This window comes from Podarcis melisellensis, assembly GCF_964234715.1.
Source record: "Podarcis melisellensis genome assembly, chromosome: Z".
In the NCBI taxonomy this organism is placed as follows: Eukaryota; Metazoa; Chordata; class Lepidosauria; order Squamata; family Lacertidae; genus Podarcis; species Podarcis melisellensis.
In genome coordinates this window covers 12,858,023-12,873,630 of record NC_138547.1, presented here as the reverse complement: position 1 = coordinate 12,873,630, position 15,608 = coordinate 12,858,023, and the positions used below count along the sequence as shown (strand labels likewise).

Below are 15,608 nucleotides of genomic sequence, written 5' to 3'. Positions count from 1 at the left end.
CAGCTGTGCCTTCCCCCACCTCTGGGCTGAATGAGTCTCTCCCCCTTACCTGCCTTCTGTTCAGATGAGTCCGACTATCAGACAGAGTATGAGGAGGAAGTTCTCGGCAGCCACAAGGACGACTATGTCAATTTCCTGAGCAACCACACTGAAGACGACTCCGACTCCGTAAGAGCTCCCCTGGGCCCTACTGGTTTGGCCACTGTCTTCCCATAATGCAGTGGAGCCAATACAAGAGGGAGGTGGAGCTTGTCTTGCCAAAAGGGGTCTTAGACATCATTACGTGACTAGAAGGCTTCCACTGGCTCCTCAGTTGCAAGGGAAAAAATATTCTGTAAACATTCAGGGGTAATCTTTATATCTTATATCTTAGAACATGTTCTAGGAGTGGGATTCAGAGATGGAAAGGGTAGAATTCTGTTCCTGTTATGCTGCTTTGTGACCTTTAGAGCTGTGAAGACATACTTGCTACTGTGTGAGCTATATCTAGTGAAAAACTACACACACGCACACCACTCTAAACCTATAAGGAGTAGAGGCAACAGTAGGGTATCTCAGATGTGGCTACATTTACCTTTGCAATTATGAGGACTAGAAACTAATGTGTACCTATGAGAGGTGTTCTTTTTTCATAAAAACGAAATCTGCAATTGTGGGCTGCTTGAAGTACCTTCCCAGTGACTAGAGGCTGAAGCAAGTTTTTTGAACTTGGTAAAAGATATCTGACAGAGAAACATGATAGAGATGGTAGGTGTTATGTGTGGTAAGTGGCGAGAGACAGAAGTTTTTCCCCCTTCTCCCTCTCTCCAAATAATTCTACCCTGCATCACCCATTGAACACAGGTTGATATAACAGCTAGAAAAATCAGGATACTGACCTAGATTGGGGCCAAGGAGCTGCCTTATGTTGAGAAATTTATTCTGTCAGGAGTAACATACCTGGGATGCTCATGGGCAGAGGCAAAAGTAGGCCACCTTTGTACCACCGCCCTGCGCTCGCGCTCTCCCTCTCTCTCTCTCTCTCTCTCTCTCTCTCTCTCTCTCTCTCTCTCTCTCCCCCTCTCCCCGCCCCCCTCTCTGTGCTCCACTCCCCTGCACTGTGCTAGGAGAAAGAGGCTTCTCTTTCTCCCCACTCAGCAAAGAAACTCTGCCCCTTCTCCTCCTCTGGCAAGTTGCTTGGCTCTAGCAGGGTAAGACCAAGCAATAGGGCTTTGGCACGGAGACCACTTCCCAGGTGAGAATGTCAAATGAGCCAGGTTCAGCAGCTCCTCGCTCTTGGTGGGGGGTGGATGTGATCCAGCAGGGTTCTGCTTTTTACAGTCTCAACGATGCCAAATTGCACACAGCACACTCCCAAGAAGCTCAAGAGGCATACAGCTCATGCTTGCTCCTCCCCCTTACATGTGAGCTTTTGGCCCTGGAGGGCAGAGCCCAGAGGGGAGCCCTTTGTCAGTGACCTCTGGGGCCTAACAGTGTGAGTGAAAACCTTTTGTCTTCTTTTCTTGCTCCTAGCAGGACCAAGAAGTCCGGCGCAGAAAGCGTATCAGCATCATCAGCCAGGACAGCCAAGGAAGCAGTGGTACCGAGCTGAGCTGAGCTGCTTTGGGGGGCTCCCAAGTGGCTCAGGAAATCCTTTCCCATTCATTACAAAGCCTCCTCTCTTTGCCATTACAACGCTTCCTTGTTCTGAGATGAAAGTGGTGCCTTTTTTTCATTCTTTTTTTCTTGCCTAAACCCAGCATGGGTAGCAAGAATGAAAGGGCTCCTGACCATGGCTAAACTCTCCCCTTCCACCATTTCTCAAATGCAGCTCTCCAGAAACCTTTCACCAGCAGCTTGGCCCAAACAGATCCCAGGGCAGCACTGAATTCCTGCAGGCTGGGCGTGTGGAGTGAACAGTGCATTTTGTATGCCTGTTTGTCCTGTGAACAAGATGGCGACAGCAGAGAGAAAGCGAGTGTGCATGTCTGTATTTTTAAAGGGTGGGTGGAGAAGGGGGTTTCAGCACTCTTAAATTACTGTTCACCCCCCCATTTAGTTCTTGAACCAGCATCTGCAATGGGAGGGAGGGCGTGTGTGAAAGGTTTTGCCAGCAATTAGTAAGAAGCCTGAATGTTAGCATGCAGAATGAGTCTGGATGTTCCGACTCCGACACGGTGTGAAAACAAAACCATCTGTTGGGAGCTGTGTTGCCCAGCAGTGGTTGTGGCAAGCAGTCTCACTAAGAAGATGCCACCAATTGAGATGCCTTAGCTGGTCCTGCTCTCCACAGCAGAGCAGGGAGAAGGACTTTTCTTGCCCTTCTGCCTTTCTCTGAAGCTCCGTATGGGAGTCCTTGGCTCACTTGACACTTGTGGCATTTCCACACAGAGGGGAGCACGCCTGCCTCTGGCCGTCTGGACAACCTTGTTCCATCTTAGCAATGTTGGGCTGTCTTGTCACTCTGTGTGTTCAGATGTTTTTTTAAAAAATAAAAATCCAACAACTTGAACCTCTTTTGTGCTGTTGGCCAAATTCACTCTCTGCCCTGAGCCTCGGGTGGCAAGGCATGTTGGTGGAGAGGGTGTGTCTCTGTGGGTTAAGGTGGTATAATATATTATGGGGGTTGCTGTTAAGGGTAGCAGCTTCAGGGATTTATCAGACCCACAGGGGCATTCTCTAGGGCAAACTTCACTGAGAGGTGTAAGAGCTGCTTTAGAAATTAGGAAGCTGCTTTATACCTTTCAGTCCATCTAGAACAGTACTGTCTACACTGACTGGCAGTGGCTCTCTCGGATTTCGGCCAGGGGGTCTTTCTCAGCCCTTCCGAAAATGCCAAGGGTTGAACCTAGAGCTACTGAGTTGCAGTCTTTCCTCAGCCACAGGGCTCTTGCACAGCTCCTGTTCATTGGGCTTCCACAGGAGAACCTCCCAAAGGGCTGTGTCCCATCTTAAAGGAAACGAAGAGGAGAAGGACTTATTCCCTCTTGCCTCAGGCACCAACTTACTCTGAGCCAGCCCCTTTGTGAGTAGATATAGCTTGCCTGATTTATTCACTCCCGCCCCCCCCCCACCGGTTCACTCCGCCTCCCTATCACTATTCTGTGAGGTTGGCCAGTTCTGAGCAAGGGTGACCAGCCCCACACTTAAACAGCAAGCATTGTAGCCAAGCAGAAATTTGAATTCTCATCTCCTCATTTTAATTCCTATATTCATGCTTCTACATCACACTGGCCCTCATTGCTTTTTGAGACTGTGGAGCAGGGGTGGGGGTGGGGAGCTCCTGGAGCACCAGAGGGAGAAACTATGATCACCTGCTCTTCCAAGAGACACTGAATGCTGCTCTACCTGCTGGTTATAAGAGTCTATCTGCCTGTGGACTGTCTCGCCAGAGTGGTGCATGCTCTGCTTATCTCTCGCTTGGACTACTGCAATGCGCTCTACGTGGGGCTACCTTTGAAGGTGACCTGGAAACTACAACTAATCCAGAATGCGGCAGCTAGACTGGTGACTGAGGGCGGCCGCCGAGACCACATAACACCGGTATTGAAAGACGTACATTGGCTCGCAGTACGTTTCCGAGCACAATTCAAAGTGTTGGAGCTCACCTTGAAAGCCCTAAACGGCCTCAGCCCAGTATACCTGAAGGAGCGTCTCCACCCCCATCGTTCTCCCTGGACACTGAGGTCCAGCACCGAGGGCCTTCTGGCGGTTCCCTCACTGCAAGAAGCTAAGCTACAGGGAACCAGGCAGAGGGCCTTCTCGGTAGTGGCACCAGCCCTGTGGAATACCCTCCCATCAGATGTCAAAGAGATAACTACCTGACATTTAGAAGACATCTGAAGGCAGCCCTGTTCAGGGAAGTTTTTAATGTGTGACATTTTTATGTATTTTTTATCTTTGTTGGAAGCCACCCAGAGTGGCTGGGGAAACCCAGCCAGATGGGCGGGGTACAAATAATAAATTACTATTACTATTAAAGATACAAATAGAAGCATGTAACATGGGCGTAGCCAGAGGGTGCAGTTGCCCCTACCTATATCAAGCAAATAAATAAAAATACTTAACTAACTGACCAATTGCATTGTAGATAACTGAGTTCCACACACCCCAGCATAAAAACTGCCTGCCCCCAATAAATCCTGGCTATGTCCAGGGCATGTAAAGTGGAACTGCAAAAGCAACTTAAGGCAAATTAACCCTGGAGAATAAAAATTCCTCTTTTCCCAAAGCATGCAGTTGTCATGCTGCCCAGTGGGAAAGGGTGCTCTCTCTTTGTAGCTGACAACCTGCTTCACCTGAGAAAGAAGCTCCAGAGGGCAGGGAGAGAACCAAATTATGTAGTGGTGGAAATAATATCCCAGCTTCTACCTTTCTTTTCTTTTCCCCTCTCCAGTTTGCTACACGGATGGCACAATCTGCCTCCACCTTTAGGTGCGCTGATCTCAACACATTAGTAAAATGTTATTTCTATACACTGCTTTGTTGGGGGCCTTCAGCATGAGAAGCTGTGCCAGGCTGCAAAGTCATCTGTCTGTCACCTTTTCAAGACTGCAACACCCTGCCCTCAACACAGAAAAAGGCAACTGAAATGATCAAGGCGATGGAGCAACTCCCCGCCCCCCCATGAGAAAACGTGGCAGTGTTTTGAGGCAACATGATATAAGTTTATAAAATGATGTGTGGTGGAGAGAGAAATGTTTTGGTTCCTCTCCCTTAACACTGGAACTTGTGGGTACCCAATGAAGCTGGATGTTGGAAGATTCAGAACAGATAAAAGAAAACGCCTACCGTACTTCTTCATGCAACGTATAGTTAAAACTATGGAACTTGTTCCAGCAGGAGGCCGTGATGCCCACCAATTTGGAGGGCTTTAAAACAAATTGGGACACCTCCATGGAGGGTAATAAGATTGTCAGTTGCTACTAGTCATAATGGTTATGCTCTGACTCTTTGAAAGCAATAATACTTTGGAAGATCAGTTGCTGGAAGCCACAGGAAGAGAGAGTTGCTCTTCTTTGCATATCCATTGTGGGCTTTGCATTGTTGCATCTGGCTGGCCCCTGTGAGAACAGGATGCTGCACTAGGTGGACCATTGGCCTGATCCAGCAGAGCTCTTCTTATGTTCTTGTCATTGGCTTTGATTCCTGCTCTTCAGGCTCCCTGCCTTCTGTGCTACCAGACTCAAGGGGCACCGGCCACTAATGCAGCCGTCCCTACGTGGCACCAGCCAGCTTGACTTAGGGGGAGGTTCTGTTCTGCCCTCTGATGCATTTAATCGGGACGTGAGTGAAATCTATCCATATTCAGAGACTGTGCCAGTGTCCCAACTCATCCATCTGTTTCTTTAGGGTGGGAAGAAATGTCACATTTGAATTCCATCTCCCCATTGCCTACACACTGATAATCTCTGAAGTACCATATTCTTTGTGAAAACACACACATACTCACATACACAATGTTCCCCTGCTGTTCAGCATTTGAAGACTTCCGGTTTCGTCAAGCGGCACCATAGAAGCGTTTCATCCCACGCAAGACACCACACAACCTTGCTATGCTGCCTATGAGCATGTAACATGATGCACCTGTAAGCATATCTTCATGAGGACCAGAAACCTGTTTAAATTTAAATACACATGCACATAAACACATTTCAGAAAACTGATCTCTTCCTCCATCCACCATTGCCTTATATAGCCTAAAGCCACGGTTGGCCAAGGTGGTGCCCTCTATATTTTGTTGGACTGTAGTTCTCACCATTGCTCATGCCAGCTGGGGCAGTTGAGATCTGTAGTCCAGCAACACCTGGGGGGCACCCCTCCCCTAAACTAATAAATTCACTGCAGGTGTGGGGAGCCTGTGGCCTTCCAGATGTTGCTGAACTACAGTGCCCATCATCGTGGGCCATTGGCCATGCTTGCTAGGGCTTATGGAAGTTGTGGTTCAGCAACATCTGGAGGCACCTCTTCATTTTAACATATTTGGCTTTCCTCTTCTACCATTTCTAATAATCAAAGATGTCAACATGAGAGATTCCTGGTGGTGGTTGTTTTTTTAAAAAAACACACACACACACACATTCCAGTTTGTTGGTATCTTTTTGTTGCCTCCAACTCTCTGCAATTAATAATTTTGCTGCAGTCATTACATTTTAAAATGATTCCCACGTCCTCTTGTCTTAATATATCCTCAAGGAGATCCATCAAAACAATGTTGGCATCCAGTGCCCATTATCCTTTTAATTTCATTGGGAGGTTTATTAATGTTGCTGGCAATAAAAAGCCAGCTATGTCAGGGCTCAGTGACCTCCTCTTCCCTTGTCTTTCAAGCTGATTGAACCCAATATGAGCTGCCAAAGCAGGGCTGGGGAACCTTATCCATCCCGAGGGGCCACGTTCCCTTCTGGGGGCCGCATGCCAGGGGCGGGTGGGACTAGAGGCAAAAGTGGGCAGAGCAACAAATACAGATTTTACCTTTGTACGATAGGCTGCTTTAACAAAAAAACACTCACACCCAAAAAAGACCTCTGTCCTGGCAAGTGAAGGACAAGTCCCAGCCAGGCCGGAAACACTAAAGGAAAGTGGGAAGCAAGACTAGTGAGAGGTGTGGCCTGAAACCCAGACAGAGAGACCCTAAGGGCTACATTCGGCTTCTAGGCCTGAGGTGTTCTCCATCCCTGTGCTAGACCACAGCAGAATGCCTCTTTAAAATTTTAAGAAAATAGAATTTGCTAAATCTGAGCTGTTCACTTTCTCTGCAGGGGCTTCTATTAGGGAAGAAAGGGGCAATACCATCTAATTGCAAATCAATTTGTTGTTGTTCTGTTGTTAGGCAGAAGCAGGTGGAACAAAGCATGCGAAGTTTCCCTTTTGTACAGTAGGCTAGTTTCTACAGACACGCACATGTCTCTGTCCTCTATCCAGGCAGCGAGAAGCATTATCAGAGATCAGGGACACATTCTAGGTATGCGAAACCACTCAAAGAGTGCATGGCAAGGCTTATAACCACTGTAATATGGCGACAATTCTGACGAAAACATAACTTTGCTTATCTATCGCGACCCCCGTTTGCAAGCGGTTTCTCTCCCCCTCCTCCTCCTCCTCTTCCTCCTCCCCGCCTCCCTCTCATCCTCTGAAGGACTGAGATCAAGTTAATTGCTCCGCTGGCCGTTCTCCCCTGGAGAGCCGAAGCGGAGCTTGGAAACCGTGAAAGAGGGTAAGTGAAAAGAAATATAGGGAACGCCAGACAGGAGGAGGGGCTGGTTCTCTTCCAGGCCATCCTGCCAATTTTAGAGGGCGAGAGATGTTTATGTTCTTGTCCGGAAGAGGCATAAGACAGTAGGGTTGCCAACTGACCAGAAAAACAATGTGGCTTGAGGTGCTCTGCCTTCGACACCAGCTCAATGGGCAAAAAAGTCAGTGCCCGGAGCCTGGAGCTCCAACATCTGGTTTGAGTTTCAAGCTCTATCACGTAGGACTTGTGTGGGCACATCACTGTCTGCCAGACCTTGGTCCCCAATCTGCAAAATGGGTATATAATGGAGTCCTGTTCCGTGTGGGCTGAGAACAACTCCCGCGTGCCATAAATTGGGTGAGCAAAGTTCCTTTGGCTTTTAAAAACAAAGACTTCGAAGCTTGTGCAAGGGGCAGAAATTCATTAGGGAAAGCTTTTGCAGATAGAAGCCTTTGCCCTTTGAATTTCTGCCGATCATGCCATGATAAGGTTAAAGGCATAGGGGCCTTTGTGAAAATGGTGGCAGTAATTAGAGCCTACCTTTCATTATCCTAGCATAAAAGATCAAAATGGCTTTGAGTGGAGAGCGGGATGTCCAGGTGGCAGAATCCACGAGGCTGTCACATTCCACCTGTTCGGCCTTGGCCCCGCCCTCTGGCCCCACCCACCCGATTTTTGAAATCGGCAACCCGACCGTGTGAGACCACTCGCTCCCCTTGACCCATCTCCCTGTATTATCGCTGTTCTCTTTCCACAACGCCGAAACAATCCAGAAAAATCACAACATGCAGAGTAAACAGACGCACATTTCCCTGATTGGCATAATTCCCTCCCAATTATGATATTTGGGTGTCTGCTAATGAGCGGGTTTGGAGCACAGCCGCGTCTCAGCCCTTGATTGATCGATCGTGCCGCCTCGCTGGGAACGAGGGGGGGGCGGGTCGTCTTGGGGGAACATCTGCTCAGGGGGCGTGAAGCCTGATCAGCGGGCGGGGATCTATTTGTCTGAAAACTTCGGCTGTGACTGGCAGGTAGCAGTGCGGAGGCTCTGGTGGTTGTCGTCGTCCCGAATAAGCGATTCAAAGAAACAAAAGCCCCCCTTGCAGCCACTTTGCTGAAGTTTAAGTGGGCCGAATCTGGTCCGTAGGAACCAATTCCTAGGGGCCAACGGCACCTCGCCGGGACCCCCCCCCCAAAGTTGTTGAGCGTTGCCGTTCAAATTACCTCCCCTCCCCCTTTATTCAAGGCACCCCTGACCCAGTCAGTGCTGAAGGCAGCCTGGAAAGACTCACGCAATGCCATACCGTATTATCAGGTTGGCACAGGTTTCCTCAGGCAGCTCCCTTCTTCTGTTGGTGGGGTCCTGGCTAGGCCAGGTGCCAGCAGTCAGCTAGGTCAGACACTGGCTGAGAGCAGTGGCGTAGCGTGGGGGTGCAGGGGGGGCCGGCCGCACCGGGCGCAACATCTGGGGGTTAGGGGGCGCAAATCCACGGGTTAGGGGGTGCAAATTACTTGCCTTGCCCCGGGTGCTGACAACCCACGCTACGCCACTGGCTGAGAGTCCAAGGGCTTGGAAGCCCCAGCCCAGGATAGCCACACCACCGTTCACTGACCTCTCTGCCACCATAGATCAGACCAGCGGTCTGCTTAGCACGGTCTAATTTATTTATTGTTGGAAGATTCAGGACAGATAAAACGAAGTTTCTTTCTTTCTTTCTTTCTTTCTTTCTTTCTTTCTTTCTTTCTTTCTTTCTTTCTTTCTTTCTTTCTTTCTTTCTTTCTTTCCCACCCATGTGGCTGAGTTTCCCCAGCCACTCTGGGCGGCTTCCAATCAAGTATTAAAAACAATACAGCATTAAATATTAAAAACTTCCCTAAACAGGGCTGCCTTCAGATGTCTTTTAAAGAGAAGATAGCTGCTTATTTCCTTCACATTTGGTGGGAGGGCACCACTACCGAGAAGGCCCTCTGCCTGGTTCCCTGTAACCTCACTTCTTGCAATGAGGGAACCGCCAGAAGGCCCTCAGCGCTGGATCTCACACAGCGAGATCTAACACAGTGCATAGTGAAATCGCATTGGTAGCAGTAATGGACCACCAACGTGGATGGCTTTAAAAGAGGATTACTGTAGAGCAGTTTTTGGAGAAGAGGGCTGTTGATGGCTACTAGCCATGATGGCGAAGCTCTCCCTCCACAGTCCTGGGCAGCAATGCTTCTGAATGCCAGCTGCTGGAGACTGCAAGAGAGGAGACTCCTCTTGTGCTCAGGTCCTGCTTGCTGGCTTCCCGTAAGGAGCATCTGGCTGGCCACTGTGAGAACAGGATGCTAGATGGGCCATTGGCCTCACCCAGCAGGCTCTCCTTATTATGTTCTATTCTGACCGGTACTCTGTCACCAAGACTAGGTTTGCCATACGAAAACAGCTCAAGAGAGAGAGAGAGACATTGCACATACTTTTGTAAACCAAGAAATTCTTTAATAAAAATACATTTTTTAAAAAAGCTAGCTTTGGCGTTTGTTACAAGACCAGAAGCTTTATTGCTAGGCATTGCAGGTCAAAAAAAGTGGGAAAAAACTATTTATGTATGCTAGAACAGCGGCTAGGATATTACTAGCCCAAAAATGGAAAGATGACAAGATACCAACGAAAGAAGAATGGCAAGTAAAACTGATGGAATATGCTGAAATGGCGAAGCCCCCTGGAAAACTTAGAGACAAGGACAACAGAGACTTTTCAAAAAGACTGGGAACCGTTTATGATGTACTTACAGAAACAGTGTAAAGAAGTGGAATCACTAGCAGCATTTGACTAAGCACTTACAATTCAGACAACAAGCATAAAAACTAAGAGGCAATAACTGGGAAAATAATCAAACGTAAGATGTAATTTTGGAAAATATGGTATAAAAATGACAAGAATGCAATAACATTTAGCTAAAAGAATACAAAATTAAGGCAGAACAAAACAAGCAGGAGAAACTGATATTTAAAGAACCAGAAGAGGAAGTTGAGGGAAGTCAGGGGAGGAGTGGGGGGGGGGAGAGAGATTGGGACTTGCGTATGTTCCCCCCCCTTGTGATAATGATGATTGTGTTGAAGTCAAAATGTAAAACTTAAAAAAAATATTATTATTATTATTTATTTAAAAACTAGCTTTGGTTAGGGTCTCCGCCCCCCAAAAAACCAATTTGGGGTTGTTGTCCCCCCCAAAGCTATGAGTTCACCATGTTTAAACAATAATTTATTTAATATATATATATATATATATATATATATATATATATGTCTGAATGTACGTCAAAATATTAATTAAGAATGTGGTATAAGACTGGGAAATTTGTATAGAAATATATTCTTATTTTTCATTTTATGTGCAATTGCTGAACCAGATATAAATTGTAATATGAGGACAATACTGCATCAAGGTTGCTGACAGGAATGAGCCCCTCAGCATGTAACACCTCAGCTCAGAGGCCTGCACTGGTTGCTGATTTGCTACTGGGCCAAGTTCAAGGTGTTACTATTAGAATATAAAGCCCGTAACAACCTGGCACTAGTTAACTGGAGAGGTTGCCTTTCCCCACATGTGCCCACTCAACTGCTTTGACCTGCAGAATTGGCATTATTACAGGTGCCGCCACATAATACCTGTTCCACATTTGTAAGGAATCGATAGGTGGCAGCACCTATTGACAATCAGGCAGGTGCCTCACTGTTACTGGTTTTGGAGCCCGCATAAAACATTATTGCTTAGACAAGCCTACCCAGATATGTAGAATGTTTTAATTTTTGTTTAGCTTATCACTGATTTTAGTTATTATTTGACTGTTTTAAACTGCTTTTTAAAAAAATGTTTTTACAGATAGTCTCTCTTTTCTTGTTTGTTATTTACAATCAAGCAGTATGAAATAAATAATATGATTAGTAAATAACATGTATGATAAAATTAACTTTAAAAATATTTTATCTATTTCTGCATCTATCTATATACAGTATTAGCAAGTGCCCTTCCTGTTAGAACCTAAAAATAAAATTATTTTTGGATCCATTAATGGAGCTCTTAGTTTTTTCTGTGCAACAACTCAGAAACCAATTGTGTTGTGTTTGTTTGTTGGGAAACTAAAATATCCTGCAGTGATCATTCTGTATGAAAACAAAGGCAGGTATGTTTGGTTTTCTTTGGGGCTCCCCCTCTTTGCACAAAGGGGAGGCTCCAAATCACATCTCCTCTGACTGTCTTGGACACTTCCCATGGGATCTTTTGTTTAGCTCTGATGTGCACCCAAGATGTTTTAGCTGGGAAAATGTGAAGACTGTGAAAATGTGGCATGCAGAAGGGACAGATGTGTGTGCTGCACACAATTGATGGGGTGATGTGCTGCTGCTCCCTTGATTCATCAGCCTATTGGCCTGCTTAGAGATATGTTGATTTCTATTTATGACCGTGATCATAGAATTGTAGAGTTGGAAGGGATATCAAGGGTCCTCTAGTACAACCTCCTGCAATGCAGGGATCTCAAGTAAAGCATCTACGACAGATGGCCATCCAACCTCTGCTTAAAAACCTCCAAGGTCCATTCCACTGCCAAACAACTCTTACTGCCAGAAGGTTCTTCCTGATGTTTAGTTGAAATCTCATTTGTTGTAACTTAAAGCCATTGGTTTAAGTCCTACTCTCCCGAGCAGGAGAAAACAAGCTTGCTCCATCTTCCATGGGACAGCCCTTGAGGTATATTCGAAGATGGCTATCACATCTCTTTTCCAGGCTAAACATACCGAACTCCCTCAACCTTTCTTCTCAAGGTGTGGTTTCCAGACCCTTGGGCATCTTGGCTGGTCTCCTCTGCACATGTTCCAGCTTATCTAGTTGCAAGTTTGGGGAAGGAGTGGACAGGAGCCAAAAGTTAATGGGGTCAAGATTACCGTGGAAGAAGGGTCTGTCATGGTGGGCACATTTCTCCTTTTGCAGGGAGATTACAGGTAAACAGCCCACAATGAGTGAATCAGGGAGCCCTTATCCCTCCAGACTGTGCCCCTTGGGACTAGTTGGGTGGAAGGCAGATAAAGTGGTGACACTGAGACTAAGGAGGAAGAAGAAGGAGACAGCCAGGGCTATCTACCTGGACTGGTTTAATGTAAGAAGGCAGGTGGGTGGGAGCTGGCTGAGAACATTCTGAGGTTGGTGGGGCAGTGCTCCACTTGCCCAAATGGACCATCCTCCACCATGTCTAATCTCATCAGCTTTGAGCAAATCAGAACAAGCGCTCCACAGCGCCAAATTACCTGCAACTGGGGTGTGGTGGTGGATATGGGTGAGCATATGGCTTTGAGACAAATAAGACTCCCTGGAGGAGAAGTGTGTGTGTTTGAATAAGAGAGCAGGCTGTTTAGTTCTGTAAGGAAGCGCAGCACGTGAGAAGCTGATCAGAGGGTGAATAATTTATTTTTGCGTGAGAATACAGTGGAGAGACCCGACCTTCACATTCTTCTGTTTCTCTCCAGTGGTTTAATCCTTTTACGGAGGTCATGAAACTGTACTGGGGCTGCTGCACTTCAGGCTGTGAATGGGGGCTCATATGAGGGGGATACATCCTCTTCTCAAAATACAAACGCTCCCTGCACATAGAAAAGCAGCAGAATTCAGTACTGTACAGTTAAAGAGACTTGCTAATCTGCACTATCAGCCATACTTCACATTTTCATATAATGTTTTAAGAGTATTCAAACCACATACTTGGTGATGCAACCAATCAGATTATAAGCAAGTCTATGTGCAATCCTTTGGGGGGGGGTGTCTATGTTACTGTAGTAAGAGAATTCTTGGTCCCCCATAAATCCCACAAATTGGATGACTTTGCAGAATGTCAATGCTTTCTCTTAACTGCATAACTTAGACTGGTTTTGCGAGCATAATTGGGAAGGGAGAAGGAGCCAGGAGTCTTATTCAGTCATATTGCTTTCAGATATATATTTGCAGCCTTAAGGACTGGAACTTTGTCCCTGGTTTTGAAAAAAGCTGAGATTTTTCAGGCTGAAGAAGTAGTCCCCTATCCTGTGACTTTTTTCTCCCGCAGCAGTGAAGAACCAAGGCTTTATCCCACCCCCGCCGCCCCTCGCTGCATCATCTGATAAGGGAACAGTCTCATGGTGGCAAGAGGATGTGTATGATTTGTGGTAGCCCACAGTTTAATGAAATGGAGCAGATAGTGTCAAAGCCAGTTCCTGTTGCTGGCAGTGCTGAAGAAACAACTGAAAGAATGACCCTTTGAATGTTCACAGAGGTACTCTTCCCTGTATAAATACTTTTCGCGCAGCCTAGGGTGATGAGCCTAGGACCTTCTGCATGCAAAGCTGGTGTTCCACCACTGAGCTATATTGCTAGTTCAGAGCTTGGATGTAGTCAGTGAGGGCGCATATCTAAGAGACGGCATTGTCCTTTGCACAGGACCAGAGTCGGTCTAGCTTTATTTAATTCAAGCATGCATCTCCTCAGGGGCACCGCGACTGCCTTGCCGCCAACGCACCCAGCCGGCTCGGAGCTTCCGCATTGAGCCAGGATCCTCGGATTCCAAGATCACTCGGCCGCCTCCTGTCAAGGTGGTGCCAGGGCACTCTGCACAACCTCAGAAGCACTCCACCGATCCCACTGCCGGCGCTTTCCCTCCCCGCTCCAGAGCCTCCCCAAATATAGGCATGGCACAGCCTGGGCTTCCTGCACCCCGCCCCGCCAGGTCTCTCCTGTGGCGCCCGAGCCGCAGTCAATGAGCAGCCGCGATGCGCGCCGAGGGGCGGCTAGTCGTGGCGGCGGCTCCTCCTCCGGCTCCTCCTCCTCCAGCGACACTCGCAGGGGTCTGCCTGGGAGGAGGCGGACTCCGCTCGGCCCGCCGAGGCAGCAGCAGCAGCCGAGATCGCAGCCTGTCCCCAGAGTTGGGGGTGGGGGTCGGCATGGGCGGTGGTGGCAGCGCCAGTGGCGGCTCCGCGCGGCGGTGGCGGCGATGAGCTTCGAGGAGGACGATGGGCACGGCCGTCTCCAAACGCCGCTCGCTCCGCAACGAGGCCGTGGCGTCGGTGGCGGCCAAAGTCAGGTGAATCCGAGCTCGGGTTCTTTTTTGGGGAAAGGAGGGGGCGAGATCGGGATGCAAAGCGAAGGAGCAAGCTAGCCCTAAAGAAAGAAACCTATCGGGGCGCTCGGAGGCCGTGCGTAAAAAGGCGGCGCGTAAAAGGAGAGCTGCGGGCGCAATGATGGTGATGGTCGAGGGATGGGGGGGACACACGAGGGGGTCATCTCTTTCTCTCGGACCCCCGTTACTCCAGTGAGAGATTGAATCCTGCACCGGGTGGAGTTGGGGTCGTGGGTGCAAAAAGCAAGGAGTGTGCAAAGGAGTGAGCGTGGAGGAATTTGATATAGTCTCCGCGTCGTGCATGGATGAACATTTATGGCAAGGGAGGTTTGGGGTGAGGAGGCAAAAAGAAACACACCGGGCGCGTGTCTGTGCAAGTACCAAGAGACCAGGTTGGAAGGGGCGCGCGCATGGGATCGTGCAAGGGCTGGGAAAGAAGAGCGAGCGTGCAAGGGAGACGTGCGTGTTTCCAGAGAAGCACGTCGGTGTCTTGTTCCGCGCTCGGAGGAGCTCGCCCGCCTCTGATTGACGTCAGAGGCTGGGGAGTGGGAGGGTGCACAGTGGGGAGGGGTCTGCCACAAACCCGGATTGTGTATTTCCTTTCTGACTGCTGGATCGTTATCGGGGCTTTGGAGTATGTTGGATCGGAACGATGCGCTCCTTCGATGCTCCTACTCATCGCTGTACGGATTTTGTCAGAAAGCGGCAGGCCTGGTGTTCTGTGCCCTGCTACACCTAGGGGAGAGGGCTCTGGAACATTTCAGCTGTTCTCTCCAACAAAACTCCCCACCACCACCCAATTGTGTGGTCTGAGATGAAGTAAAAACATCACCATGTGCCAAGTTTTCACACAGGGAGAAACACACATACCTCTAGCACTTTTCCTTCCGGCAGTGCAGACAGCCTATCCCTGGTGTGCTGCATCTTCTCAGCCTGCCAAAAGTGTCTGCTGTTGAGCGTGGAGGGTAGCAGGACAGCGCTACTGCTGCTGCTGCTGCTGCTGAACCCCCGCCTTTAGTCTCCCACCATGCCAGTGAGCCAGAAGTGCTAACTCTGTATTTTTAGTCCGGCTGGCGCTGGGTTGAAATAGCAGATGACGTGAGGTGCGAAGTGTTTTGGCATGCTGCCCAGCCGTGGACCACTTTTTCTTTTGGCAAAGGCTCAAAGAGCCCACGGCTGCCCTGCTGAACTTCCAAGCTCTGGGAATGCAGCAATGATGTTGGGGGGGACGGGACCGGCAAGTTGCCTGCCTGCCTGCCTGCCTGCCTGCCTGC

At 48.4% G+C, this 15,608-nt stretch overlaps 2 protein-coding genes and 1 long non-coding RNA gene across 10 annotated transcripts in view; 2 read left to right on the top strand and 1 right to left on the bottom strand.

Annotated features, from left to right (window-relative positions):
* Window positions 1–2,491, top strand: part of PNPLA7 (patatin like domain 7, lysophospholipase) — a 109,567-nt gene extending 107,076 nt beyond the window's left edge. For 4 of the 6 annotated variants that reach the window (XM_081896317.1, XM_081896314.1, XM_081896312.1 and 1 more), the window contains 2 exons: window positions 65–168; window positions 1,513–2,491. In XM_081896317.1, the coding sequence (XP_081752443.1) occupies window positions 65–168; window positions 1,513–1,596 (188 nt within the window). In that variant the 3' untranslated portion in view covers window positions 1,597–2,491. The remainder of the gene's footprint in view (window positions 1–64; window positions 169–1,512) is intronic. The other 2 variants (XM_081896315.1, XM_081896313.1) reach the window with 1 other exon arrangement.
* A 661-nt stretch (window positions 2,492–3,152) lies between these two features.
* LOC309361559 lies at window positions 3,153–15,478 on the bottom strand. Its single transcript, XR_014164500.1, has 3 exons — window positions 15,205–15,478; window positions 5,432–5,596; window positions 3,153–3,330 (listed from the first exon to the last, which is right to left on the bottom strand). It is a non-coding gene; the product is annotated as an uncharacterized lncRNA (long non-coding RNA).
* NSMF (NMDA receptor synaptonuclear signaling and neuronal migration factor) overlaps window positions 14,058–15,608 on the top strand; it is a 47,776-nt gene continuing 46,225 nt past the window's right edge. For 2 of the 3 annotated variants that reach the window (XM_081896500.1, XM_081896499.1), the window contains exon 1: window positions 14,059–14,298. In XM_081896500.1, coding sequence (XP_081752626.1) covers window positions 14,228–14,298 — 71 coding nt within the window. In that variant the 5' untranslated portion in view covers window positions 14,059–14,227. Of the gene's footprint in view, window positions 14,299–15,608 lie in introns of all 3 variants that reach the window. The other variant, XM_081896501.1, reaches the window with a different exon arrangement.